Below are 26,468 nucleotides of genomic sequence, written 5' to 3'. Positions count from 1 at the left end.
TGGATCTGCAGAGAAGGATGGGAGAAACTATAAATACAGGTGTACCAAGCTTGTAGCGTCACACCCAAGAAGACTCAATGCTGTAATCGCTGCCAAGTGTGCTATAACAAAGTACTGACTAAAGGGTCTGAATAATTATGTAAATGTGATATTTCCGTTTTTTTTGTTTTTAATAAATGAGCTAACATTTCTAAAACCCTGTTTTTGCTTTGTCATTATGGGTTATTGTGTGTAGATTGAGGGGAAAAAAGTCAAGAGTTCTGAATGCTTTCCGATGGCACTGTATGTACAGTTATTTTTGTTGTTGAAATAGTGCACATTCAGGAATACTGTGTACCCCGCTATGGTACAGAAACGATATGACACTATGAAATGCCATTCTGACTCATATGTTTACATGTGAATCATTAAAGTTACCCGGAAAGTTGCTAGACTAGTACCCGGAAGGTTGCTAGATCGAATCCCTGAGCCGACAAGGTAATAATCTGTCGTTCTGCCCCTGAACAAGGCAGTTAACCCACTGTTCCTAGGCCGTCGTTGTAACTAACAATTTGTTCTTAACTGAATCGCCTAGTGAAATAAAGGTTAAAAAAAGTGCTTGGGGCTACAGCTTAAGAGGATGAGAACGATGCTGAATGGGTGTAAACTAAGAAAATATATAATTTAAGGGCTTTTTCTCCTACTTGTCTCAAATTCTTTGTTTCATTTTTTTACACTTTTATAAAATGTTAAAATAGTCAGTCTTGAGAATTTGGTAAGTTCACCTTCCTGAATTCAGTCACATATGGTGTATTCTATTTGAGGATCTTGCCTTGTTGTTGACATGTTTTTATTTATCTCTTCCAGATCCTGCAGAGCATTGCCAACCATGTTTTATTCACCAAAGAGGAGCACATGAGGCCTTTCAATGACTTTGTCAAAAGCAACTTTGATGCGGCTAGAAGGTATGATAAAATAAGGATCTCTTCCCTCACTGAAACCTATTGGATGTTTTTATTGGATACTCATTAATTTATCAGGCCTAGCTGAATCTTGTTCATTCGTCCTTTTGTGTTGTAGGTTTTTCCTGGACATTGCATCAGACTGCCCTGCCAGTGACTCCGTCAACCACAGCCTGTCCTTCATCAGTGATGGCAATGTTCTGGCCCTGCACCGGCTGCTGTGGAACAACCAGGAGAAGATAGGACAGTACCTCTCTAGCAACAGGTGAGTGGGCTGAACAGTCCAACAGAGTTGTGTTGTATTGCTTGGGACGACTTCGATGTTATTAGAGATATATCTGTTTCTATGTAAGATTGTAAGACAGTGGCCCAGCCTACCATAGTCAAATGTTTATTCACGAGAACGTTTTGAAGTCCACAATACAAAGACATCCATTTTATACCGGCGCACATAATTCCACACAAACAGTAGGTATCCTGCGCACATACTGTCTCCCTACCCAGCTGACATAGATTACAGAGACTGTGAGAAGCACTCCCTGGTGAGGCTGTGAGACCAAATCTCTGTGGCCCCTAGCCAAGGTCGGCACCGAATTTTGCTCAGACAGTCTGTTTAAGATACTATAGAGACATATTGTACAGATATATTGTTTTACTGACTAAAACTACACACATCATTAATTTTATGATTCTAATCAATTTCATACAATTATATGGTTTCAGGGTTGAGTATTCTAATCATTCATTTAAACATATAAATCCCATTATCAGAGTAGACTGGATCAAATCCAATTTTATTTGTCACATGCGCTGAATACAACAGGTTACAGTGAAATGCTTACTTACAAGCCCTAAACCAACAATGCAGTTTTAAGAAAAATACGTGTTTAGTAAAAGATGGATAAGTTAAAAAAAAATACAAATAATAATTAAAAAGCAGCAGTAAAATAACAGTAGCGAGGTTATATACAGGGGGTATTGGTACAGTGTCATTGTGCGGGGAGTACACGTCTGTCGTGCTAACCACTTCCTTGTTCTTCTTCAGGGATCACAAGGCAGTAGGGAGACGGCCGTTTGACAAGATGGCCACCCTCCTAGCCTACCTGGGGCCCCCAGAGCACAAACCTGTGGCTGACACCCACTGGTCCAGCCTCAACCTCACCAGCTCCAAGTTTGAAGAATTTATGACAAGGTACACACATCAAATTACTATTAATCACATAGATCTCACTGTCACAAGCCGGTCTCATAAAACTGGATATGATAGTATCTGAGGCAGGGGTTGTTTTATTAGTACTCTAAAAGTACCTCCGATCTTGTATTTGCTGCCTCAGACACCAGGTACATGAGAAAGAGGAGTTCAAAGCCCTGAAGACCCTCAACATCTTCTACCAGGCTGGCACCTCCAAGAACGGCAACCCTGTCTTCTACTACATCACACGCAGGTGAGGCCTGCAGACTGTCACATTTCAACAGAGTCACAAAACGCTCTATTCACTTCATCGTGATGCATTTATTCAGAAACATTGAAGCTGGAAACATTTTAAAACGAGGCATTGAGTTGGAGCACTCAACAATAAAAGGCATAGATTAATTTATTTTAGCTCACCTTAATCCATTGTACAGATGAGAACAGGTGACTGACGTTTTGACGTCAAGCTGATGTCTTTCTCACTGACTTGACAGTTGCACTTAGGCCACTAGGCTATAAATAGGAGCTATTTAGACACAACAATGTAAGAAAATAATGTTTCAAGGTAAATGGCAAATTAATACCAATAATAGGAGATCATGTCTGGTTAATCAATAGCATGTCTTGTTAATCAATATGGAATCATGAAATAAGCAAAAAAGTGTTGAACAAATGAAAATATATTTGAGATTTGAGGTTCTTCAAAGTAGCCACCCTTTGCCTAGATGACAGCTTTGCACACTCTTGGAATTCTCTCAACCAGCTTCATGAGGTGGAATGCATTTAAATTAAAAGGTGTGCCTTGTTAAAAGTTAATTTGTGGAATTTCTTTCCTTAATGCGTTTGAGCCAATCAGTTGTGTTGTGACAAGGTAGGGGTGGTATACAGAAGATGGTAAAAGACCAAGCCCTTATTATGGCAAGAACAGCTCAAGTAAGCAAAGAGAAATGACATTCCATCATTACTTTAACACATGAATGCCAGTCAATCTGGAAAATTTGATCATTTCTTTTGTGTCACTGGCTTACACACAATACCCCATAATGTCAAAGTGGAATTATGTTTTTGGAAATTTGACAAATTAATAACAAATGAAAAGCTGAAATGTCTTGAGCCAATAAGTATTCAACCCTTTTGTTTTGGCCTAAATCATTTAAGGAGTAAAAATGAGCTTAAGTCATATAATACGTTGCATGGACTCACTCTGTGTGCAATAAGTGTTTAACATGATTTTTGAATGACTAGCTCATCTCTGTACCTCACACATACATTTGTCTGTTAGGTCCCTCAGTCAAGCAGTGAATTTAAAACAGATTCAACCACAAAGACCGGGGAAGTTTTCCAATGCCTCGCAAAGAAGGGTACTTATTGGTATGTGTGAAAATCCCTTGGAGTATGGTGAGGTTATTGATCACACTTTGGATGGTGTATCAATAAACTCAGTCACAAGAAAGATACAGGCATCCTTCCTAACTCAGTTGCCTCAGTGGAAGGTCAATGGTGACTTTAAAACAGAGTTTTAAAAAATATGGCTGTGATAGGATAAAACTGAGGACGGATCAACAACCTTGTAGTTACTCCACAATACTAATTTAATTGACAGAGTGAAACGAAGAAAGCCTGTACAGAATAAAAAATATTCCAAAGCATGCATCCTGTTTGCAACAACACACTAAAGTGATACTGCAAATAAATGTGGCAAAGCAATTCACTTTTTTTTCCTGAATACTAAGTGTTATATTTGGGGAAAATCCAATTCAACACTCTTAATATTTTCAAGCATAGTGGTGTCTGATTCATGTTATGGATATGCGGCATGGTAGCCTAGTGGTTAGAGCGTTGGACTAGTAACTGGAAGGTTGCAAGTTCAAACCCCCAAGCTGACAAGGTACAAATCTGTCGTTCTGCCCCTGAATAGGAACCCACTGTTCCTAGGCCGTCATTGAAAATAAGAATTTGTTCTTAACTGACTTGCCTAAATGCTTGTAATTAAGGACTGGAGTTTTTCAGGATAAAAAAAAATTACTGCTTTCCACCAGACATTGGGAGATGCATTAACCTTTCAGCAGGACAATAACCTGAAACCCAAGGCCAACTCTATACTGGAGTTGCTTATCAAGAAGACCGTGAATCTTCCTGAGTGTTCGAGTTCAAGTTTTGACTTAAATCTGCTTGAAAATCTGTGGCAAGACCTGAAAGTGGTTGTCTGGAAAGGATCAACAAACAATTTCACAGAGCTTGAAGAATGTTTTGAAAAGAATAATGGGCAAAGGTTGCACTTCCAGGTGTGGAAAGCTCTTAGAGATTTACACAGAAAGACTGCCTCTCACCTGCAGTGGTTTGTGAACAAAGTAAACCCTCTCACAGTAGTGTGAATACTCATGTAAATGACATTTCTGTATTTCATTTTCAATAAATTTGCAACTATTTCTAAAAACACGTTTTCAATTGGTCATTATGGGATATTGAATCCATTTTGAATACAGGGTGCAACGCAACAAAGTGTGGAATAAGTCAAGGGGTATGAATACTTATTGTTTATGGCCCTCGTGCTGATTAGTTGTTTTCAGGGGTTACGTAGATTACACATAGTTACATTTATGAAGTTAAGGTCGCTGTACATTTTAAATAACTGACTTGAATGCAAGTACATTTATCACAATTAACATCTCACCAATTATAACAGGACCACCAGCACCATTCAAAGATCTCTGCCACTTACCTGTTGTTATGAGCAAAATAAACCCTCTCACCTGCAGTGGTTTATGAGCAAAGTAAACCCTCTCACCTGCAGTGGTTTATGAGCAAAATAAACTCTCTCACCTGCAGTGGTTTATGAGCAAAGTAAACCCTCTCACCTGCAGTGGTTTATGAGCAAAGTAAACCCTCTCACCTGCAGTGGTTTATGAGCAAAGTAAACCCTCTCACCTGCAGTGGTTTATGAGCAAAGTAAACCCTCTCACCTGCAGTGGTTTATGAGTGGCAGGGTAGCCTAGTGGTTAGAGCGTTGGACGGGTAACCGGAAGGTTGCAAGTTCAAATCCCCGAGCTGACAAGGTACAAATCTGTCGTTCTGCCCCCGAACAGGCAGTTAACCCACTGTTCCTAGGCCGTCATTGAAAATAAGAATTTGTTCTTAACTGACTTGCCTAGTTAAATAAAGGTAAAATAAATAAATAAATGAGCAAAGTAAACCCTCTCACCTGCAGTGGTTTATGAACAAAGTAAACCCTCTCCCCTGCAGTGGTTTATGAGCAAAGTAAACTCTATCACCTGCAGTGGTTTGTGAACAAAGTAAACCCTCTCACCTGCAGTGGTGAAGATTGTAGAAGAGCCAACCGTTTGGGATGAGGGGTTTTGACATCATGGCCATTATTTTTGTTGAGCCTTTCCAATTGAAATTCACAATGCTGTCTCTACCTGAGATCCACTCATCTACAGCCCATAGACATTCTCTCTCACTCACTCACTCACTCACTCACTCACTCACTCACTCACTCACTCACTCACTCACTCACTCACTCACTCACTGTGGTGCCACCTGCTGCTGAGTCAAGGTCATAGCCTATAGAATGTTTGGAAATAACTGTTTAATAGTCAAGAAACAGGCAAACACATCTCGGAGGTGAAGTACGGGCCATTAAGGAACTATTAAAATTTAACAATGAAAACAGAGTTATACAGATAGTGAATACCAAAACTTATTTTTTCAACATCCCAATAATGATGTGTACGGTGGTAGACTGGTAGTGTAAAATGTACATCGATGCTACCTGTGCATGTCATATGTTATTGATTAGTTTGAGAGATGTGTAAGTGTTTGACACAGTATTCAGAATGGTAAGAAAACAGAATGTTGGTTTAATGACACTCATTCGTGTATGTTTGTGCAGTTGTCCAATAGACTGACAAGGACATTAACTCCAGACATTTGAATTGAACTTTCAGAGAACGTACAGGGTGAGAGTCGGGAGGAGCCACAGGTTCAGTACTAGTGGGAGTGTTGACCTGGCGCTGGGGGCTGGGCTGGTGTTGTGGGCTGGGGAGCCACCCTGGTTGGCCCTCTTGACACTCCTGGTGCGGAGGGTGGCCGTTCTCCTTGGGATGGTAGAGGGGTTGTTCGTGGTGAAGGCTGCATCTGTAGTGTAGATGCTGTCAGTAGTAAAGGTTGTGTCTGTTATGAAGGTGTCGTCTGTGGTTGACGTGCTGCTTTCGGTGTGGGACCTGTCAGTGGACAGGGTGGAAATGGCCAGAGGGGTTGAAGTGAACGGGTAGTGGTCTGTGAAGAGGTTGTTGTTCTCTGGTCCACTGGGGCGTCCTGGGGCTCTCCTGGTGTGGAGCTGGGTGTTGAGCAGGGCAGACTCGGACAGGTACCAAGGCCACCTGGTGAGGGCCTCTGGGGGAGGAGGGTGGCTCCTCTCCTCCTGAGTACCAGCAGCCAGGGGAGGCTGAGTGTAGGAGGCAAAGTGCCATCCTCCAGTCCTGGCCGGGTGGGGCTCTCCACAGACAGGGTGAGTGTGGCAGGGACAGCCAAGCACGCGGGTGGACGTGTGCTGGAGCCAGGCCAGCAGGTGGGTAATGTTGGCCTGGTGCTCACAGGCCCAGGGGTTGTCCCCCAGGGAGAGGAGGCTCAGGCTGCCCAGCTGGCTGAAGGCCTCAGGGCCCACAGAGGAGAAGCGGTTGGAGTGCAGGTAGAAGGTGGTCAGCCTGGACATCCGGTTCAGAGTGCCAGGCAGGATCTGCACCAGGGAGTTGTGGGACAGGTCTACGGTCTCCAAGCTGGCTGGCATGTTGGTAGGCACGGTCCAGAAGTGGTTGTTGCTGAAGTTGAGCAGGCGCAGGCTGGTCAGGGTGTTGTTGATGAACACGGCCCGCTCCAGCTTGTTGTTGGACAGGTCTAGGACCCGCAGGTTCCACTGGTAGGCCGTGTCATTCTTGTCCAGTAGGTGGATGTGGTTGGCTGCAGCGTGGAGCTCCCACAGTGCCTTTGGCAGGGCGGTGGGCAGGCGGACCAGCCTGTTGTGGGACAGGTCCAGGGTGCGGAGGTGGGCGAAGGTACTCAGCTGGCCATCCAGGTCATGGATACGGTTGTGAGACAGGTTGAGGGAGTGCAGGTTGTGCTGCAGGCCCAGGGGCAGCGTCCTCAGGCCCCTCCAGGAACAGTCCACCTCTCTGTGGCTGCGGTTACAGGTACACATGGGGGGGCAGACAGCCAGGGCCTGGAGACACAGCAGCATCAACAGCCATAGCATGGCCACACAGTGGGGAGGGCCACTGTGGGGCATCAGTAGCACACGCCTTGAAACACAGGAGGAATGTGTTAGAAACATGATGGCAAACCCACTTTATTAGCTAGGCTACATAGCAGCATCTAGTAGTAAAACCTTATAGTCCACGTAGGTAGAAGACCAAGAAGTAGCAGTGTGAATGAATGAGAGGCAGACTGCACCAGTAGTGGAGTAGAGGCTGCTGAACTGACTTGAGACCACAGTTCAGATCTAATTCTCTCCCATTCTGCTCTGCCCCTCTCGCTCCCATTCTGCTCTGCCCAACTCCTTAAGGATCCTTAATATCTGGCATATGGAGGCAGTACATGCACTGTACCAACATGACTGTGACCTCAAAAATTATGCAGGTATAGTAATCAGGCAGTGTGTGTAGAGATGCACTCAGTCAGTCACAGTGCTGCAGATATACCTTCTCCAGCATGCTCATGCATGCAACACAGTATGTGAGTAGGGTTTAAACGTTTGTCTTTAACGCCTACAGTCCGGGACCTATTTATTTAGGGAGTTCCACCATCCTCCCTAGCAACAGACTAGTGGGCAGTGTCATGCTTTGACTACAATGGCTTGTAGATTGTTTTGAAGAGGATGTTCTGATTGGCTTGGGTTATTAGTCTGTAGGGGATACCTTTTTAGAAGATGGTTGTAGTTCACTTGAGGTGGGAATTCCCTGCTGTCCCATTTCACTGATGTTAATTAGCCTGTACGATATATAGCCCAGTTAGTGAGTGTCAGCTATTGAGCAGGGAGTTGTTCTTACTAGAACAGGCTGACTAGATGGGTTTTATAAATGACTATGGAGAGGACGGAGACACCGGACAGTCCCACAGCAAGCCAGAGTCAGAGAGGATGTATTGTGAGCAGTGCAGATATTGTTACTGTAGCACCACGGTATGTAAGGTTGTGTGTGTGCATTGCTACTTTCTTGTTTTTCTATTTGATACCATCGGTGTGCGAGAGTAGAGACACTCACCTTTTCCTCATCTTTGCATTCCAGTCTCTCCTCTCCTCTGTGGTCCCCAGCCCAGGCTGAGCTCCTGCCTTTGTCTCCTGAAACACTGGAGTGGCTGCTGCAATGCTGATGAGGGATTTTCCTGGGTTTGACCGGTTGTCGCTCATTCACTGTTTTTAACGCTCTCTTCCTTTTCCCTCCTTACCTTCTGAGGCTGTTTTGTCCCCTGGTTTTGTCCTGCATCTCTCTTTCTTCTCTGGAGGATGGACTGTTAGGAGGATATGTCTCTTCTTCTGTCCTTTTGGTTCAGTGATGCAGGGAGCATTAAACAGTGTAAGCTCCTACTGCTTGAGCAGCCACTGCCGACTCTGTGCAGGGAAGAGTGTGTGTGTCTTGGGGAGGGGGAAAGTGGGAGGGGTGTAGGAGAAGAGTAGAGGGATGCAGAGCGGCTCATAGCTATTGATGACTGAGGAGCTCGGGGCTGCTGATGCCAATGTTTCATAATCACTATCCTTTCACTCATTCAAATAAATCTCTTCCTGTCTCTCTCTCTCTCTCCCCACACCTTCCTCTTTCCATTTATCTGTATTAAGCTACCAATACAATTCCACTGACTCACTGCACCATTGAAGTGAATTGATTTTATGGCACAGCAACGTTTTTCATATTTACTATAATAGTTGGGTACATAACTATAATAGTTATGTACCCAATTTGAACCCCCCCCCTCCCTACAAATATTGCTGTAATGGAAAACCTTTGAATGTTGGTGTCAGTATTATGTCATCACAGACAACCCATTTTAGACTTGGCATGCAATACATCCAAGCATTCATCATGTTGTCAGCCATAAGTAGCTGAATAATTATCTGGGAAAGACGCTGGGAACACGAAGGGATCCGTGGCGGTGTGGAAGTTCAGAATGTGGTTTTGTGCTGCTTCGTTGTTTTATTCCATCTCTGGTCAGTGAAAACAGGGCATTCTTTGAGAGCCCAGTGGTACTGCCCAGCAGAGAGACTGACTCGCTCTGCTTACTAATGCCCAGCCTCACACGCTCTGTAATGGATGGTCTTGCACACTCTCTCTCTCTCACACACACACACACACACACACACATTTAGCTGTCTCTCAGACACACTCTCTGTCGCAGAGAAGCACTCAGGAAGCACTTGACAAGGTGTCGTAATTCTTTATTGGTGTATACAAAGGATAGATGGAGCTAGAGTAGAAACATTTGAATTCTTCTTTACTGTAGAGAAAAGACCAAGAAAGTGATGTTGAATTGTAGTAATACATTGTGAGTGTTTCTGGAAGAGCTTTGATGCTTAAAATCCTCTAAATGCAGAGTCTCTTTACTTGACCTGATACTACAATTCAGTGGTGGTTGGTTCTGCTTTTGTCATATTAACAGCATTTATATTGCATTTACAATGTTTAAAAAAGTGAGGGAAATGTGAAATGTGACAACAAGCAAGCTGTGAATATATCCACTAGACAAAATAGGAGTCAGTTCCTCTGATCAGTGACACGAGGAATGCTCTACATTTGAACAAATACTTATTTTTGTTTTTCAAAAATACAAATGAAAAAAAGCTACTGTGGTATTGAAAAATCACTCTATTTGTCTACGCAAACACCTGTCAGTGCGAAAGCAGATGGTCTCTTTAGGGCATGTCAATAGAAGCTGTTGTATAAAACTGTGCTGTACCAATCGGTATGCGGTCTGAGAAGGTCACCATGAGTGCGCACCTCACCCCACCACCACATCACTGGAGGCCTGGGAGGAAGGAGAGGCTGTTGTGGCTGCGGGGTCAGGGGGCTCTGCAGGCTGGTTGGTGGTGACTGGACTCTCCTGGCTGGGGGTCGCAGCTCCATTTTCAGCACTTCCTGATGTGACGTTAGCTGTGGCTGCCTCCTTCTCTTTCTTCTTTGGCTTGGCTTTCGCCGTCTCATCTTTCCCTTGCTCCTTGACTGACTTCTCTGGCTCCTCTTCCTTGCCCCTCTCCCCCTCCTGCATCTGTCTGAGCTCTGGCATCATCAGGCTGGTCTCACTGGGCTCAGAGCCAGGCCTCTCCTTGGTCTTCTGCCCAGTGCCCCAGTGCCCAGAACCACTCTCCAGGTCTACGTTGCTGCGGGTGGGGTGGCTGCTGATGGTGCTGCTACGTAGCTGGTGCTTCAGGTGGAACACCTGGTATAACAGCACCACGGTGGAGACCAGCAGGACGGTACACAGGACCACCAGGCAACCCGTCACTATCAGCAGGATGGTGCCATCCATCTCCTTAAACAGACAGTCGGCACAGGGATTCGCCTTAGTATTGGCTCTGGATGGTGGGTTGGTGGTTGCTGGGATGTTGGTGGTTGCTGGGATGTTGGTTGCAGATGTTGCCCAAGTGGAGTGTGTAGTTGAGGTTTGATTTGTTGCTGTGGTTAAACCTGTAGGTACAGATGGTCCCATGGTTGTTTCAGGGCTAGCCCCATATCCCATTAGTACTACACTGTACAGCAAGAGGCAGACCCGGGAGCCATTCATATTTCTAATGGGGAAGAGTGAGAAAAAGAGTGAGCTTGACTGGTGACTCTCAGAAAGTATAATAGGATCTTAATTTGTGCTTGTTTTTTTGTAACAGTTCCTATTGTGATTTCATGTGTGAGTCCGTTTCCATACTGTCTGTTTCAATCAGCAGTCGGAGATCAATGCTCTCATCTGAGATTTCACGTCTTGATTCATTTGAACCATTGTTCATTTGTTTTGCCCAGAATATATTTTAGATCATTGACGATCAATGTTCACTTCCAGATTAGGCCAGCACATTTTAAAAAATGTACTGATATTATGCAATTTCTATCTCCCAGAAAATGTAGCTCAAGCGATTCTGGTCAATATAGACCATAACCTATACATTCTGGTCAATATAGACTGTAACCTACACATTCTGGGTATGATGAACAAAATCTCACTATTGAATTTCCTTATAGTTAGGCTCTCAAAATAATAGACTACAATTTTGTAATTTTCTTTTTTTAATGACTATTTCCAAACTTTTTTCTCTTCTTAAATATGTTAATGTCACTTACCTTGACGGAGTTGACAAGTTTGTTTGTGGTACTTCGTAACACGGGAGAAGCCAGCCAAGATTTAAAAAACAGCCGTATGTGTGAGAAATGTTCTAAAAAATAAATGTCTGGGGGTGTGTGTGTGTGTGTGTGTGTGTGAGAGAAGCCTTCATCAGGCTCGCACAGTAATGATATGTTTCCTGTACCGCTCTCACTTCTCCTTTGCTGCTTTATTTGAAGCTAACGGTAACTTCCAAAATAACGGAAACACTTGAGTAAACAAAGGATACAAAGTATATTGAAAGCACTTGAATCCACACAGGTGTGCTTCCTGATTTAATTAAGCAATTAACACCCCATCATGCTTAGGGTCATATATAAAAATGCTGGGCAGGCCATTATTTTCCCCATTATTTTGGCTACCATGGCTATGTCCCCATCCACAGGGCACGAGGGGTCACTGAATGGTTTGATGAGCATGAAAATGATGTAAACCATATGGCATGGCTTTCGCAGTCACCAGATCTCAACCCTATTGAACACTTATGGGAGATTCTGGAGCCGCGACTGAGACAGTGTTTTCCACCACCATCTACAAAACACCAAATGATGGAATTTCTCATGGAAGAATGGCGTCGCATCCCTCCAATAGAGTTCCAGACACTTGTGAATCTATGCCAACTTTACCAAGATGCATTGAAGCTGTTCTGTCCCAATGCCCTATTAAGATGCTTTATGTTGGTGTTTCCTTTATTTTGGAAGTTACCTGTATATCAGTTTGTGTGTGTGTGATGATTAGCTTGGTCACACAGAAGCCAGAGAGTAAGCACTATGGTTAACACCCTACAACAGGTGGGCTGTTGAGAGGAGTGGAAACATGCTGTGTTGTCTTGGAGACGAGAAGTGTTTATAATTACACATGCGCCCGAATACAACATGTGTAGACCGTACATGTGTAGATATTACTTACACGCTCATAAACCAACAATGCAATTTTAAGAAAAATACCTAAAAAGAAAATAAATAAAAGTAACAAAGAGCAGCAGTAAAATAACAATAGCAAGTCTATATACAGGGGGTACTGGTACAGAGTCGATGTGTGGGTGCACCGGTTAGTTGAGGTCATTTGTAGAGTCGGAAGTTTACATACACTTATGTTGGAGTCATTAACTCATTTTTCAACCACTCCACAAATGTCTTGTTAACAAACTATAGTTTTGGCAAGTCGGTTAGAACATCTAATTTGTGCATGACACAAGTAATTGTTTTAACAATTGTTTACAGGCAGATTATTTCACTTATAATTCACTATCATAATTCCAGTGGGTCGGAAGTTGACTGCCTTTTAAACAGCTTGGGAAATTCCAGAAAATTATGTCATGTCTTTAGAAGCTTCTGATAGGCTAATTGACATCATTTGAGTGTACCCGTGGATGTATTTCAAGGCCTATCTTCAAACTCAGTGCCTCTTTGCTTGACATCATGGGAAAATCAAAAGAAATCAGCCAAGACCTCAGAAACACAATTGTAGACCTCCAAGTCTGATTCATCCTTGGGAGCAATTTCCAAATTACCACATTCATCTGTATAAACAATAATACCTAAGTATAAACACCATGGGACCACGCAGCCGTCATACCGCTCAGGAAGGAGACGCGTTCTATCTCCTAGAGATGAATGTACTTTGGTGTGAAAAGTGCAAATCAATCCCAGTACAACAGCAAAGGACCGTGCGCAGATGCTGGAGGAAACAAGTACAAAGGTATCTATATCCACAGTAAAACAAGTCCTATATCGACATAACCTGAAAGGTCGCTCAGCAAGGAAGAAGCCACTGCTTCAAAACCGCCATAAAAAAAGCCAGACTACGGTTTGCAACTGCACATGGGGACAAAGATCGTACTTTTTGGAGAAATGTTCTCTGGTCTGATGAAACAAAAATAGAACTGTTTAGCCATAATGACCATCATTATGTTTGGAGGAAAAAGGGAGAGGCTTGCAAGCCGAAGAACACCATCCCAACTGTGAAGCACGGGGGTGGCAGCATCATGTGGTGGGGGTGCTTTGCTGCAGGAGGGACTGGTGCACTTCAGAAAACAACTCCGCATCACGAGGAAGGAAAATTACGTGGATATATTGAAGCAACATCTCAAGACATCAGTCAGGAAGTTAAAGCTTGGTCACAAATGGGTCTTCCAAATGGACAATGACCCCAAGCATACTTCCAAAGTTGTGGCAAAATGGGTTAAGGACAACAAAGTCAAGATATTGCAGTGGCCATCACAAAGCCCTGACCTCAATCCTATAGACAATTTGTGGGCAGAACTGAAAAGGCGTGTGCGAGCAAGGAGGCCTACAAACCTGACTCAGTTACACCAGCTCTGTCAGGAGGAATGGACCAATATTCACCCAACTTATTGTGGGAAGCTTGTGGAAGGCTACCCAAAACGTAGTTAAACAATTGAAAGGCAATGCTACCAAATACTAATTGAGTATATGTAAACTTCTGACCCACTGGGAATGTGATGAAATAAATGAAAGCTGAAATAAATAATTCTCTCTACTATTATTCTGACATTTCACATTCTAAAAATAAAGTGGCGATCCTAATTGACCTAAGACAGAATTGTCTTTACAAGGGTTACATGTCAGGAATTGTGAAAAACTGAGTTTAAATGTCTTTGGCTAAGGTGTATGTAAACTTCCGACTTCAACTGTACATATAGGTAGAGTTATTAAAGTGACTATATAGATAATAAACAGAGTAGCAGCACTGTAAAAGAGGTGGGGGCAAAGCAAATAGTCTGGATAGCCATTTGATTAGATGTTCAGGAGTCTTATGGCTTGAGGGTAGAAGCTGTTTTTTAGAAGCCTCTTGGACCTAGACCTGGCCCTCCGGTACTGCTTGCTGTGCAGAACCGTTAATGACTAGGGTGGCTGGAGCCTTTTTTTAGGGCCTTCCTCTGACACCGCCTGGTATAGAAGTCCTGGGTGGCAGGAAGCTTGTCCCCAGTGATGTACTGGGAGGTACGCACTACCCTTTGTAGTGCCTTACGGTTGGAGGCCGAGCAGTTGCCACACCAGTCAAGATGGATGTCATAAGGTGAATGCACCAATTTGTAAGTCGCTCTGGATAAGAGCGTCTGCTAAATGACTTAAATGTAATGTAAATGATGCTCGCGATGGTGCAGCTGTTGAACATTTTGAGGATCTGAGGACTCATTCCAAATATTTTCAGTTCAGTCTCCTGAGATGGAATAGGTTTTGTCGTGCCCTCTTCACGACTGTCGTGGTGTGCTTGGATGTTTGTTTGTTATGTGGACACCAAGGAACTTAAAACCTGTTGGGGCTCGGGGGGCACAAGCAGTTCCCTGAAGGGAACACGCCCTCCCATTCAGCTGATAAATATTTCTAAAGAATATTTTAAACTTTAACACATTTAACAAGTCCAATACAGCAAATGAAAGAAACATTTTGTTTATCTACCCATGTCCGATTTATAAAAAATAATAATAATAGTAATGTTTTACAGCGTAAACACAACATATATTTATGTTCGATGACCACCAAATTCCAAAACACACAGAGCGATATTTCACAGTCACAAAAGCATAAATATAGATAAAATGAATCACTAACCTTTGATTATCTCCATCAGATGACACTCATAGGACATCATATTATACATGTATTGTGTGTTTTTGTTCGATAATGTGTGTATATATATATATATATATATATATATATATCAGTTTACATTGGCGCGTATATAAAAAAATCTCAGTTTACATTGGCTCGTTACGTGCAGTAATGTTTTGATTCCAAAACATCCGGTGATTTTGCAGAAATACTCACAATGAACATTGATAAAAGATGCAAGTGTTATTCACATAATTAAAGATAAATGTATCCTCTATGCAACCGCTGTGTCAGATTAAAAAAAAAAACTTTACAGAAAAAGAATAATCTGAGAATGGCGCTCAGAACCCAAAGAAATAGCCGCCATTTTGGCGTCAACAGAAGCTACAAAAAAGACTGAATATTCACTTACCTTTGAATATCTTCATCAGAAGGCAGTTCCAGGAATCCCAGTTCGACAATAAATGACTGATTTGTTCCATAAAGTTCCAAAAAGCCCATAATTTAGCCACTTGTTATCTTGTTCAGCCCAGCATTCAATCAAAAAGCACAAGCAATTCCTCCAGACAAATACTCAAAAAGTTCCGTTACAGGTTGTAGAAACAAGTCAAATGATGTATGCAATCCATATTTAGGATGTTTTAAACATTAATCAGCAATAAGGTTCCAACCAGAGAATTTCATTGTCTGAAGAAAAGCATAGGAACGCAAGAACACTCTTGTGACCGCGCGTAATGAAACCGAGGCTTTCTGCCAGACCACCCACTAAAATAGCTGTTATGAGCCCCACCTTTATAGTAGAATCAGATAACCAGAATCTAAAGACGGTGACATATTTTGTAAGCCCTAGGAAGTGCATTCTCATCCATATCTAAGGTGGACATTCAATGGCACTGTTTTCTAAATTGAGTTCTCACTTCCTGTTTGGATTTCTTCTCAGGTTTTTGTCTGCCATATGAGTTCTGTTATACTCAGACAATTCAAACCGTTTTAGAAACTTCAGAGTGTTTTCTATCCATCAGTAATAATACAATGCATGTATTCCCATCTGGAAAAGAGTAGGAGGCTGTTTTACTCTGGGCACGCCTTTCATCCAAAAGTGAAAATACTGTCCCCTAGCCTCAACATGTTTTAACTCTCAACCTGCTCCGCTACAGCCCTGTCGATGTGAATGGGGGTGTGTTTGGTCCTCTTTGTCTGAATGATGGTGTTGGAGTCGTGCCTGGCCACACAGTCTTGGGTGAACAGGGAGTACAGGAGGGGACCGAGCATGCACCCCTGAGTGGCCCCTGCGTTGAGGATCAGAGTGGCGGATGGGTTGTTACCTATCCTTACCACCTGGGGCGGCCGGTCAGGAAATCCAGGATCCAGTTGCAGAGGGAGGTGTTTAGTCCCAGGGTCCTTAGCTTAGTGATGAGCTTTGGTGTTGAATGCTGGTGTTGGTGTTGAATGCTGAGCTGTAGTCAAGGAATAGCGTTCTCACAGGTGTTCCTTTTGTCCAGGTGGGAAAGGTCAGTGTGGAGTGCAATAGAGATGTCATGATCTGTTGGGGCGGTATGCAAATTGGAGTGGGCCTAGGAATTCTGTGATAATGGTGTTTTATGTGAGCCATAACCAGCCTTTCAAAGCACTTCATGTCTACAGGCGTGAGTGCTACGGGTTGGTAGTCATTTAGGCAGGTTACCTTGGTGTTGTTATTACAGACTCAAACAGGGAGAGGTTGAAAATGTCAGTGAAGACACTTGCAAGTTGGTCAGCGCATGCTCGGGGTACACGTCCTGGTAGTCCGTCTGGTAATGCGACCTTGTGAATGTTGACCTATTTGAATGTCTTACTCGCATCGGCTACGGAGAGCGTGATCACACAGTCGTCTTTAACATCTGATGCTCTCATGCATGTTTCAGCGTTACTTGCCCCGAAGCGAGCATAGAAGTAATTGAGCTCGTCTGGTAGGCTCGTGTCACTGGGCAGCTCGCGGCTGGGCTTCTGTTTGTACTCTGTAATAGTTTATAAGCCCTGCCACACTCGACGAGCATCGGAGCCGGTGTGGTACGATTCGATCTTAGTCCTGTATTGGTGCTTTGCCTGTTGGCTGGTTCGCGGAGGGCATAGCAGGGTTTCTTATAAGCTTCCGGGTTAGAGTCCCGCTCCTTGAAACGGCAGCTCTGCCCTATATCTCAGTGTGGATGTTGCCTGTAATCCATGGCTTCTGGTTGGGGTATGTACGTACAGCCACTCTGGGGACGACGTCATCAATGCACTTATTGATGAAGGCAGTGACTGATGTTGTGTACTCCTCAATGCCATCGGAGGAATCCCAGAACATATTCCAGCCTGTGCTAGCAAAACAGTCCTGTAGCTTAGCATCTGCTTCATCTGACCACTTTTTTTTTTATTGACTGAGGGAGGATAGTGTTATGGTCAGATTTGCCAAATGGAGGGCGAGGGAGAGCTTTGTACTGCTGTGTGGAGTAAAGGTGGTCGAGAGTTTTTTTTTTTTTTTTTTTTTTTTTGCTCCCCCCCCTCTGGTTGGTTGCAGATTTAACATGCTGGTAATTAAAGTCCCCGGACACTAGGAGCACCGCCTATGGTGAGCGTTTTCCTGTTTGCTTATGGCTGTATACAACTCATTGAGTGCAGTCTTGGTGCCAACATCAGTTTGAGGTGGTAAATAGACAGCTACAAAGAATATAGATGAAAACTTTAGCAGATTAGCCACTCGTCGCCGGATCCTTACAAGGCACACCAATCTCCTCCTACTAATGCTACTACAGGTAGACGTTATTCAACAAATGAATGTTTTGCATTGTCAGAATAATTTAATTATTTATTCATTCTGTTATTAACCAAATATTTAATTGAAAGCTGTACATTAGCCATTCAAATCTGTAATTTACTGTACATCAGTCATTCCTCCTATCTGTTTCTGTTTTTAAATGTAAATGTAATGTAAAATGTTTCTAATTTCTGTCTTTGCAGACTCAAATTCCAAGTTTGTCACATGCTCAAGTACAGTGAAATGCCTTTCTCTCAAGCTCCAAACCCAACAATGCAGTAATCATCATCAATGTAGCACTACAAATAACACAAGGTAGAACAAAAATACACAAAGTAAGAAGCAAAATACAGGGTCAGTTCCAATACCATACAGTATTTACAATGTGCAGGGAAATGTGTGTGTGTGTGTGTGTGGAGTCCTATGAGTGTGCATAGAGATGCTGAAAAAATAAAATACAAGGGTTAAAGTCTGTGTAGCCATTTTGTTAGCTATTTAGCAGTCTTATGGCTTGGTGATAGAAGCTGTTCAGAAGCCTGTTGGTGTCAGACTTGATGCACCGGTACCACTTGCTGACTGGAAGCAGAGAGAACAGTCTACGGCTTGGGTGGCTGGAGTCTTCAATGATTTTCCAGGCCTTCCTTTCACACCACCTGATATAGAGATCCTGGATGGCAGGGAGATGTACAGTTGTGGCCAAAGGTTTTGAGAATGACACAAATATACATTTTCAAAGTCTGCTGCCTTAGTTTGTATGATGGCAATTTGCATATACTCCAGAATGTTATGAAGAGTGATCAGATGAACTGCTATTAATTACAAAGTCCCTCTTTGCCATGCAGATGAACTGAATCCCCAAAAAACATTTCCACTGCATCTCAGCCATGCCACAAAAGGACCAGCTGATATCATCTCAGTGATTCTCTCATTAACACAGGTGTGAGTGTTGACGAGGACAAGGCTGGAGATCACTCTGTCATGCTGATTGAGTTCGAATAACACTGGAAGCTTCAAAAGGGGGGTGGAGCATGGAATCATTGTTCGTCCTCTGTCAAACATGGTTACCTGCAAGGAAACACATGCCGCCGTCATTGCTTTGCACAAAAAGGGCTTCACAGGCAAGGATATTGCTGCCAGTAAGATTGCACCTAAATCAACCATTTATCGGATCATCAAGTACTTCAAGGAGAGCAGTTCAATTGTTGTGAAGAAGGCTTCAGGGCACCCAAGAAAGTCCAGCAAGCGCCAGGACCGTCTCCTAAAGTTGATTCAGCTGTGGGACCGGGGCACCACCAGTACAGAGCTTGCTCAGGAATGGCAGCAGGCAGGTGTGAGTGCATCAGCACGCACAGTGAGGCGAAGCCTTTTGGAGGATGGCCTGGTGTCAAGAAAGGCAGCAAAGAAGCCACTTCTCTCCAGGAAAAACATCAGGGACAGACTGATATTCTGCAAAAGTTACAGGGATTAGACTGCTGAGGACTGGGGTAAAGTCATTTCTCTAATGAATCCCCTTTCCAGTTGTTTGGGGCATCTGGAAAAAAAGCTTGTCCAGAGAAGACAAGGTGAGCGCGATCAGTCCTGTGTCATGCCAACAGTGAAGCATCCTGAGACCATTCATGTGTGGGGTTGCTTCTCAACCAAGGGAGTGGGCTCACTCACAATTTTGCCTAAGAACACATCCATGAATAAAGAATGGTACCAACACATCCTCCGAGAGCAACTTCTCCCAACCATCCAGGAACAGTTTGGTGACGAACAATGGCTTTTCCAGCATGATGGAGCACCTTGCCATAAGGCAAAGTGAAAACTAAGTGGCTCGGGCAACAAAGCATCAATATTTTGGGTCCATGGCCAGGAAACTCCCCAGACCTTAATCCCATTGAGAACTTGTGGTCAATCCTCAAGAGGTGGGTGGACAAACAAAAACCCACATTCTGACAAATTCCAAGCATTGATTATGCAAGAATGGGCTGCCATCAGTCAGGATGTGACCCAGAAGTTAATTGACAGCATGCCAGGGCGGATTGCAGAGGTCTTGAAAAAGAAGGGTCAATACTACAAATATTGACTCTTTGCATCAGCTTCATGTAATTGTCAATAAAAGCCTTTGACACGTATGAAATGCTTGTAATTATACTTCAGTATTCCATAGTAATATCTGACAAACATATCTAGACACTGAAGCAGCAAACATTGTCGAAATTATTGTCATTCTCAAAACTTTTGGCCACGACTGTACTTGGCTGTCCGCATCACCTTCTGTATCGCCATGCGATCGAGGGCGGTGCTGTTGTCATACCAAGCAGTGTTGCAGCCAGTCAAGATGCTCTCAATGGTGCAGCTGTAGAACATTTTGAGGATTTGAGAGCCCATGTCTGCTTGTTAATCCAGTTCACACTGTCTGTCATTTTCCAACCGAATCAAGTGTTGAACTGTGACGCAATCAGGTTGGCAAAACACACACTTCCTGTCTTGTGCACCTTATTTAAATTACTATGAAAACCACCAATGCTCCTGTGACGTCCCTCTTTATCCTCCCAGATTCAAGACGGGTCAGATCAACGGTGACCTTCTCATCTACCACGTGCTGCTGACCTTGAAGCCCTATTACGCCAAGCCCTATGAGATTGTGGTGGACCTGACCCATGCCGGACCCAGCAACCGCTTCAAGACTGACTTCCTGTCCAAGTGGTTTGTGGTGTTCCCGGGCTTCGCATACGAGAACGTGGCTGCCATCTACATCTACAACTGCAACACGTGGGTGAGGGAGTACACTAAGTACCACGAGAGACTGCTGACAGGCCTGAAGGGGAGCAAGAAGCTGCTGTTCATTGATTCACCGGTGCGGCTTGCGGAGCACGTGGAGCCTGACCTGCAGAAGCTGCCTGCGGCCACGCTAGCCCTGGAGGAGGACCTCAAGGTGTTCCACAACGCCCTCAAACTGGCCCACAAGGACACCAAGGTCTCCATCAAGGTCAGGACATGGGGGAGTCAGTAGATTTATAAGGTTATATGATTCTTACGTACTTTTTGGGACGTGGGATGTAATTAGGGGCACAGACAGGAATGACAGGAATGTCTGAGACTGATTGAATGCTTGTCCCCCGGAAGTAGATGTGGTCTGAAGGGTCAACCGCTAAACCAGACTCCGGCTGATAATGGACGTTTTTTTAAACCATGTTACTCTTTTGTGGACCATATAGCATAGTGACTCAGTCTCAATGAGCTGTCTCTGTTGTCCCCAGGTGGGCTCCACAGCAGTCCAGGTGACGTCAGCAGAGCGTACCCGGGTCTTGGGTCAGTCGGTCTTCCTCAACGACATCTACTACGCCTCAGAGATAGAGGAGATCTGCCTGGTGGATGAGAACCAGTTCACGCTTACCATCGCCAACCAGGGCACGCCGCTCACCTTCATGCACCAGGAGTGTGAGGCCATCGTCCAGTCCATCATCCACATCAGGACGCGTTGGGAGCTGTCCCAGCCGGACTCCATCCCCCAGCACACCAAGATCAGGCCCAAAGACGTGCCGGGGACCCTGCTCAACATTGCCCTGCTCAACCTGGGCAGCTCTGACCCCAGCCTCAGGTTAGAAACACAGCTGTGGAAAATAGTCATATGTGATTAGTATAGATTTTGATGGGACTATGAGAGCAGACCGTTAGGCTTCATAGGGATGTTTGAATTATACATCTATGATGCTTACTTCCGTACAATTTTTTTTTTCTTTCTATCTTTCTTTCTCTCCTTCCCTTTCTGTCTGTGCTGGTTTCAGATCAGCGGCCTACAACCTGCTCTGTGCCTTGACCTGCACCTTCAACCTGAAGATAGAAGGCCAGCTGCTGGAGACGTCGGGCCTGTGTATCCCTGCAAACAACACCCTCTTCATAGTGTCCATCAGCAAGACACTGGCCGCCAACGAACCACACCTCACCCTGGAGTTCCTGGAAGAGTGTATCTCTGGCTTCAGCAAATCTAGTCAGTATCCTTGTTCCTGCCCTCCACACACATATGCCAAACGCACGCATACTTGCGCTCACACACTCACATGCACAAACACTCACACGCACAAACACTCACACGCACAAACACTCACATGCACAAACACTCACATGCACAAACACTCACACGCACAAACACTCACACGCACAAACACTCACACGCACAAACACTCACACGCACAAACACTCACACGCACAAACACTCACACGCACAAACACTCACACGCACAAACACTCACACGCACAAACACTCACACGCACAAACACTCACACGCACAAACACTCACACGCACAAACACTCACACGCACAAACACTCACACGCACAAACACTCACACGCACAAACACTCACACGCACACGCACACGCACACGCACACGCACACGCACACACTGTAACATCCTCTCTGATGTGTGTTTAGGTATTGAGTTGAAACACCTGTGTCTGGAGTACATGACCCCCTGGCTGCTCAACCTGGTGAGGTTCTGTAAGCACAATGACGACGCCAAGCGCCAGCGTGTCACCGCCATCCTGGACAAGCTCATCACCATGACCATCAACGAGAAGCAGATGTACCCTTCTATCCAGGCTAAGATCTGGGGTAGTCTTGGACAGGTGGGGGTCTCTCTCTCCTCTCTGTATGTGTTTTAGCCCATGTATCAACCAGTATTTCAAATCACATATTTTCACATGTAATCGCAGGTACAGCGAAATGCTTTTGTTTCTAGCTCTAACAGTGCAGTAATACCTAGCAAAACCATGCACACAAATCTTAAAAATAAGAAATTAAGAAATATCAATAAAAATAGTGTGTTTGGACAGTATATGAATAGAAAAGGTGTATACAGCAGTAGTGATTAGCCATGACTAGAATACAGTACACATGAAGTGGGTAAAACTAGTATGTACACATTATTAAATTGACCAGTGTTCAATGACTACGTTACACAGGACAGCAGTCTCTTAGGTGCAGGGTAGAGTACCGGGTGGTATATTGAATATTACTGAGCCTGTGCAGTGTCTGTTATTGCCTTAATGCTACTGCTGATTCATGCACTGGGAAATGGCTGAAGGATTCAGTGGACCCACTGTTCAGGATGTTATAGATGCTGGACAGGGACACCCTATGCCAGGGATCATCAACAAGATTCAGCCATGGGCTGTTTTTTTTCTTGAGCGGATGGTCGGGGGCCCGTAAAATAATTTGTTGACTGTAAATTGGCTGCAAGAAGCCCAAACAGATATGTTTGACTAAAACATAAGAATTTAAAACCTTGCTTACATTTGTATATAATCACGTGTTTCTTTATTATGTGTGGGAATACTTGGGAACAGATTTCTTAAATTAAAATCACTTAGAGCTTATTTCCAGGTGTTTTTACAGTCTTATGTCCAACAAAAGACAAGTGTTAGTATTTTGTTGAACACAATTTTGCACACAGTGAGTCCATGCAACTTATTTTGGGACTAAGCACATTTTTACTGCCGAACTTATTTAGGGGGTTGGATACTTATTAACTAAATACATTTCAGCTGTTCATTTTTAAATAATTTGTCAAAATTTAGAAAAACACAATTCCACTTTAACATTATGGGGTATTGTGTTTAGTCCAGTGACCCAAAATCTCAATTCAATCTATTTTAAATTCATGCAGTAACACAACAAATTGTGGAAAAAGTCAAGGGGTCTGAATACTTTCTGAAGGCACTGTATGTTGTCATTACAAATGATTCTGTCTTCTGTGTCAGCGTCTCTGTACTTTTCAGCCCTCACCAGTTATCATGCTTTCCACTGAAAGCTTTGTGTATTAGCGTGGAGAGGAACGTCTGACTAAAAAAGATGCTGGCTGAGAAGTCATGCAAGTCCCAGTATCTATAGGTCTACTGTGAGAACTTTGGTGAAAGTTCTGGGTTGCAATCACACCTCTGTGGGCTATTAATGGAGATGAGTTTATGGTTTGTCCTGTTGTCCCTGTTCTGTAGATAACTGACCTGCTGGACGTGGTGCTGGACAGCTTCATCAAGACCAGCGCTACAGGAGGCCTGGGTTCCATCAAGGCTGAGGTCATGGCTGACACAGCTGTGGCGCTGGCCTCCGGGAATGTCAAGCTGGTGTCCAGCAAGGTGAGAAACGCACACACAAACACCTCAAGAATTACCAGTGCGACATACGATGGGTATGTGGACACCTTGTTGAACAACTCGTTCCAAAATCATGGGCATTAATATGGAGTTGGTCCCCCTTTGCTGTTATAACAGACTCCACTCTTCTGGGTAGGCTTTCAACTAGATGTTGGAACTTTGCTGCGGAGATTTGCTTCCATTCATCCACAAGCGTTAGAGAGATCGGGCACTGATGTTGGGCCATTAGGCCTGGCTCGCAGTCGGAGTTCCAATTCATCCCAAAGGTGTTTGACAGGGTTGAGATCAGGGCTCTGTGCAGGCCAGTCAAGTTCTTCACACCGATCTCGACACACACATTTCTGCATGGACCTTGCTTTGTGCACGGGGCATTGTCATGCTGAAACAAGGAATGGTCTTCCCCAAAGTTGGAAGCACTGGAACTAAGGGGCCTAGCCCAAACCATGAAAAATAGCCACAGACCATTATTCCTAGTCCACCGAACATTACAGCTGGCACTGCGTTCGGGCAGGTAGCCTTTTCCTGGCATCCGCCAAACCCAGATTCGTCCATCAAACTGCCAGATGGTAAAGCGTGATTCATCACTCCAGAGAAAGTGTTTCCACTGCTCCAGAGTCCAATGGCGGCAAGCTTTATACCACTCCAGCCGAAGCTTGGCATTACACCTGGTGATCTTAGGCTTGTGTGCGGCCATGGTAACCCATTTCATGAAGCTCCCGACAAACAGTTATTGTGCTGACGTTGCTTCCAGGGGCAGTTTGGATCTCGGTAGTGAGTGTTAAATCTGAGGACAGACGATTTTTACGCGCAACGTACTTCAGCACTTCGCGGCCCTGTTCTGTGAGATTATGTGGCCTACCACTTCGCGGCTGAGCCGTTGTTGCCCCAAGACCTTTCCACTTCCCCATAACATCACTTTCAGTTGGCTGGGGCAGCTCTAGCAGGGCAGACATTTGATGAACTGACTATGACGGTGGTACGTTGAAAGCCACTGAGTAAGTAAGGCCATTCTACTGCCAATGTTTGTCTATGGAGATTGCATGGCTATGTGCTCGATTTTATGAACCTCAGCAACGGGTGTGGCTGAAATATGCTACAAACATCAATACAGGTGCTGCACACATGAAAACAATCTTTCCAGATGTCCCTTGTTCTATAAAATGACATGAAAGATCAGTTTTGTACATTTATTATACTGCTTTATGGCAAGGTGTAATTGTGTAATGTCACTGAATTAATTGGAGTAGCTAACATATTAGCCAATGTTACAGATTACATTACACAGGGTGTCTGCGGGTCCTTTAAAAGGGTTAAGTTAATTTATCTGATTTTAAAGGCCTTAAAAAGTATTCATGTCTTAAATTCAGTTTTCAAAGGTCTTGACAGAGTGACTACAGTATTTCCATTATATTGTGCCGCTGCTTAATGCCACCGTAGCAAACAAAATGAATAAATAGAGATGCATTCTAACAGTTGAGCAACATTTCAAAATGTACAGTGCCTTCAGAAAGTATTCACACCCCTTTTCCACATTTTGTTGTGTTAGAGCCTGACTTTAAAATGCATTACATTTAGATTTTGTCACTGGCCTGCACACAATCCCCTATAATATCAAAGTGCAATTAATTGTTTTATTGCATTTTTTACAAATGAATAAAAGATAAAAAGCTGAAAGGCAGACACGGAATTTCTCTTTGAAAATGGTGAAGTTATTAATTACACTTTGGATGGTGTATTGATACACCCAGTCACTACACAGATATAGGCGTTCCCGGAGGGGAAGGAAACCGCTCAGGGATTTCACCATGAGGCCAATGGTGACTTTAAAACAGTTACTGAGTTTAATGGCTGTGATAGGAGAAAACTGCACATGGATCCACAACATTGTAGTTATTTCACAATACTAACCTAAATGACAGTGAAAAGAATGAAGCCTGTACAGAATAGTTTTAATTCCAAAACATGCGCAATTAACTTCTATGTCCTGAATACAAAGTGTTATTTTTGGGGAAATACAACACATTACTGAATAGCACTCTTCATATTTTCAAGCATTGTGGTGGCTGCATCATGTTATGGGTGTGTAAAACTAACCTGGTTGTCTGCTTTCCAACAGACACTAGGATACAAATGTACCTTTCAGCAGGACAATAACCTAAAACACAAGGCCAAATTTACACTGGAGTTGCTTACCAAGACGACATTGAATATTTCTGAGTGGCCTAGTTACAGTTTTGACTTAAATCGGCTTAAATCTATGGCAAGACTTAAATGGCTGTCCAGCAATGATCAACAACCAGATATTGACAGATATTGAAGAATTTTAAGAATGTGCAAAATATTATATCATCCAGGTGTGCAAAGCTCTTAGAAACGTACCCAGAAACACTTACAGCTGTAATCACTGCCAAATATGATTCTAACATGTATTGACTCGAGGGGTTGAAGACTTATGTAATCAAGATATTAGTGTTTTTTAACATATATT

The 26,468-nt window shown here is 43.7% G+C and overlaps 3 protein-coding genes across 7 annotated transcripts in view; 1 reads left to right on the top strand and 2 right to left on the bottom strand.

Moving 5' to 3' along the window:
• The window catches only part of nf1b (neurofibromin 1b), a 77,116-nt gene that overhangs the window by 33,349 nt on the left and 17,299 nt on the right, over nucleotides 1–26,468 (top strand). For all 5 annotated transcript variants that reach the window (XM_035780675.2, XM_035780676.2, XM_035780674.2 and 2 more), the window contains 9 exons: nucleotides 847–944; nucleotides 1,060–1,206; nucleotides 1,987–2,133; nucleotides 2,276–2,386; nucleotides 20,383–20,815; nucleotides 21,087–21,427; nucleotides 21,615–21,817; nucleotides 22,260–22,453; nucleotides 23,822–23,962. In XM_035780675.2, coding sequence (XP_035636568.1) covers nucleotides 847–944; nucleotides 1,060–1,206; nucleotides 1,987–2,133; nucleotides 2,276–2,386; nucleotides 20,383–20,815; nucleotides 21,087–21,427; nucleotides 21,615–21,817; nucleotides 22,260–22,453; nucleotides 23,822–23,962 — 1,815 coding nt within the window. The remainder of the gene's footprint in view (nucleotides 1–846; nucleotides 945–1,059; nucleotides 1,207–1,986; nucleotides 2,134–2,275; nucleotides 2,387–20,382; nucleotides 20,816–21,086; nucleotides 21,428–21,614; nucleotides 21,818–22,259; nucleotides 22,454–23,821; nucleotides 23,963–26,468) is intronic.
• LOC118390278 (oligodendrocyte-myelin glycoprotein-like) lies at nucleotides 5,703–8,768 on the bottom strand. The gene is made up of 2 exons (XM_035780679.2): nucleotides 8,391–8,768; nucleotides 5,703–7,430 (listed from the first exon to the last, which is right to left on the bottom strand). The coding sequence occupies exons 1-2, from the start codon at nucleotides 8,534–8,536 to the stop codon at nucleotides 6,077–6,079; spliced, it is 1,500 nt and encodes a 499-aa protein (XP_035636572.1). The 5' UTR covers nucleotides 8,537–8,768; the 3' UTR covers nucleotides 5,703–6,076.
• Nucleotides 9,543–11,614, bottom strand: LOC118390279 (uncharacterized). The gene is made up of 2 exons (XM_035780680.2): nucleotides 11,448–11,614; nucleotides 9,543–10,906 (listed from the first exon to the last, which is right to left on the bottom strand). Exon 2 carries the CDS (start codon nucleotides 10,900–10,902, stop codon nucleotides 10,120–10,122), a length of 783 nt encoding a protein of 260 aa, XP_035636573.1. The 5' UTR covers nucleotides 10,903–10,906; nucleotides 11,448–11,614; the 3' UTR covers nucleotides 9,543–10,119.

The sequence above is a fragment of the Oncorhynchus keta genome, chromosome 11 (genome assembly GCF_023373465.1).
Source record: "Oncorhynchus keta strain PuntledgeMale-10-30-2019 chromosome 11, Oket_V2, whole genome shotgun sequence".
NCBI classification, from domain to species: Eukaryota; Metazoa; Chordata; class Actinopteri; order Salmoniformes; family Salmonidae; genus Oncorhynchus; species Oncorhynchus keta.
Note: the sequence above shows the minus strand (reverse complement) of the source record. Positions and strands in the feature narration are given on the sequence as shown.

Coding starts and splice junctions, on each gene's coding strand:
- LOC118390278 (XM_035780679.2), bottom strand. CDS start 8,536: ATGAGCGACAACCGGTCAAACCCAGGAAAATCCCTCATCAGCATTGCA. Junction 7,431..8,390: donor AATGCAAAGATGAGGAAAAG/GTGAGTGTCTCT, acceptor CTGTGTTTCAAG/GCGTGTGCTACTGATGCCCC.
- LOC118390279 (XM_035780680.2), bottom strand. CDS start 10,902: ATGAATGGCTCCCGGGTCTGCCTCTTGCTGTACAGTGTAGTACTAATG.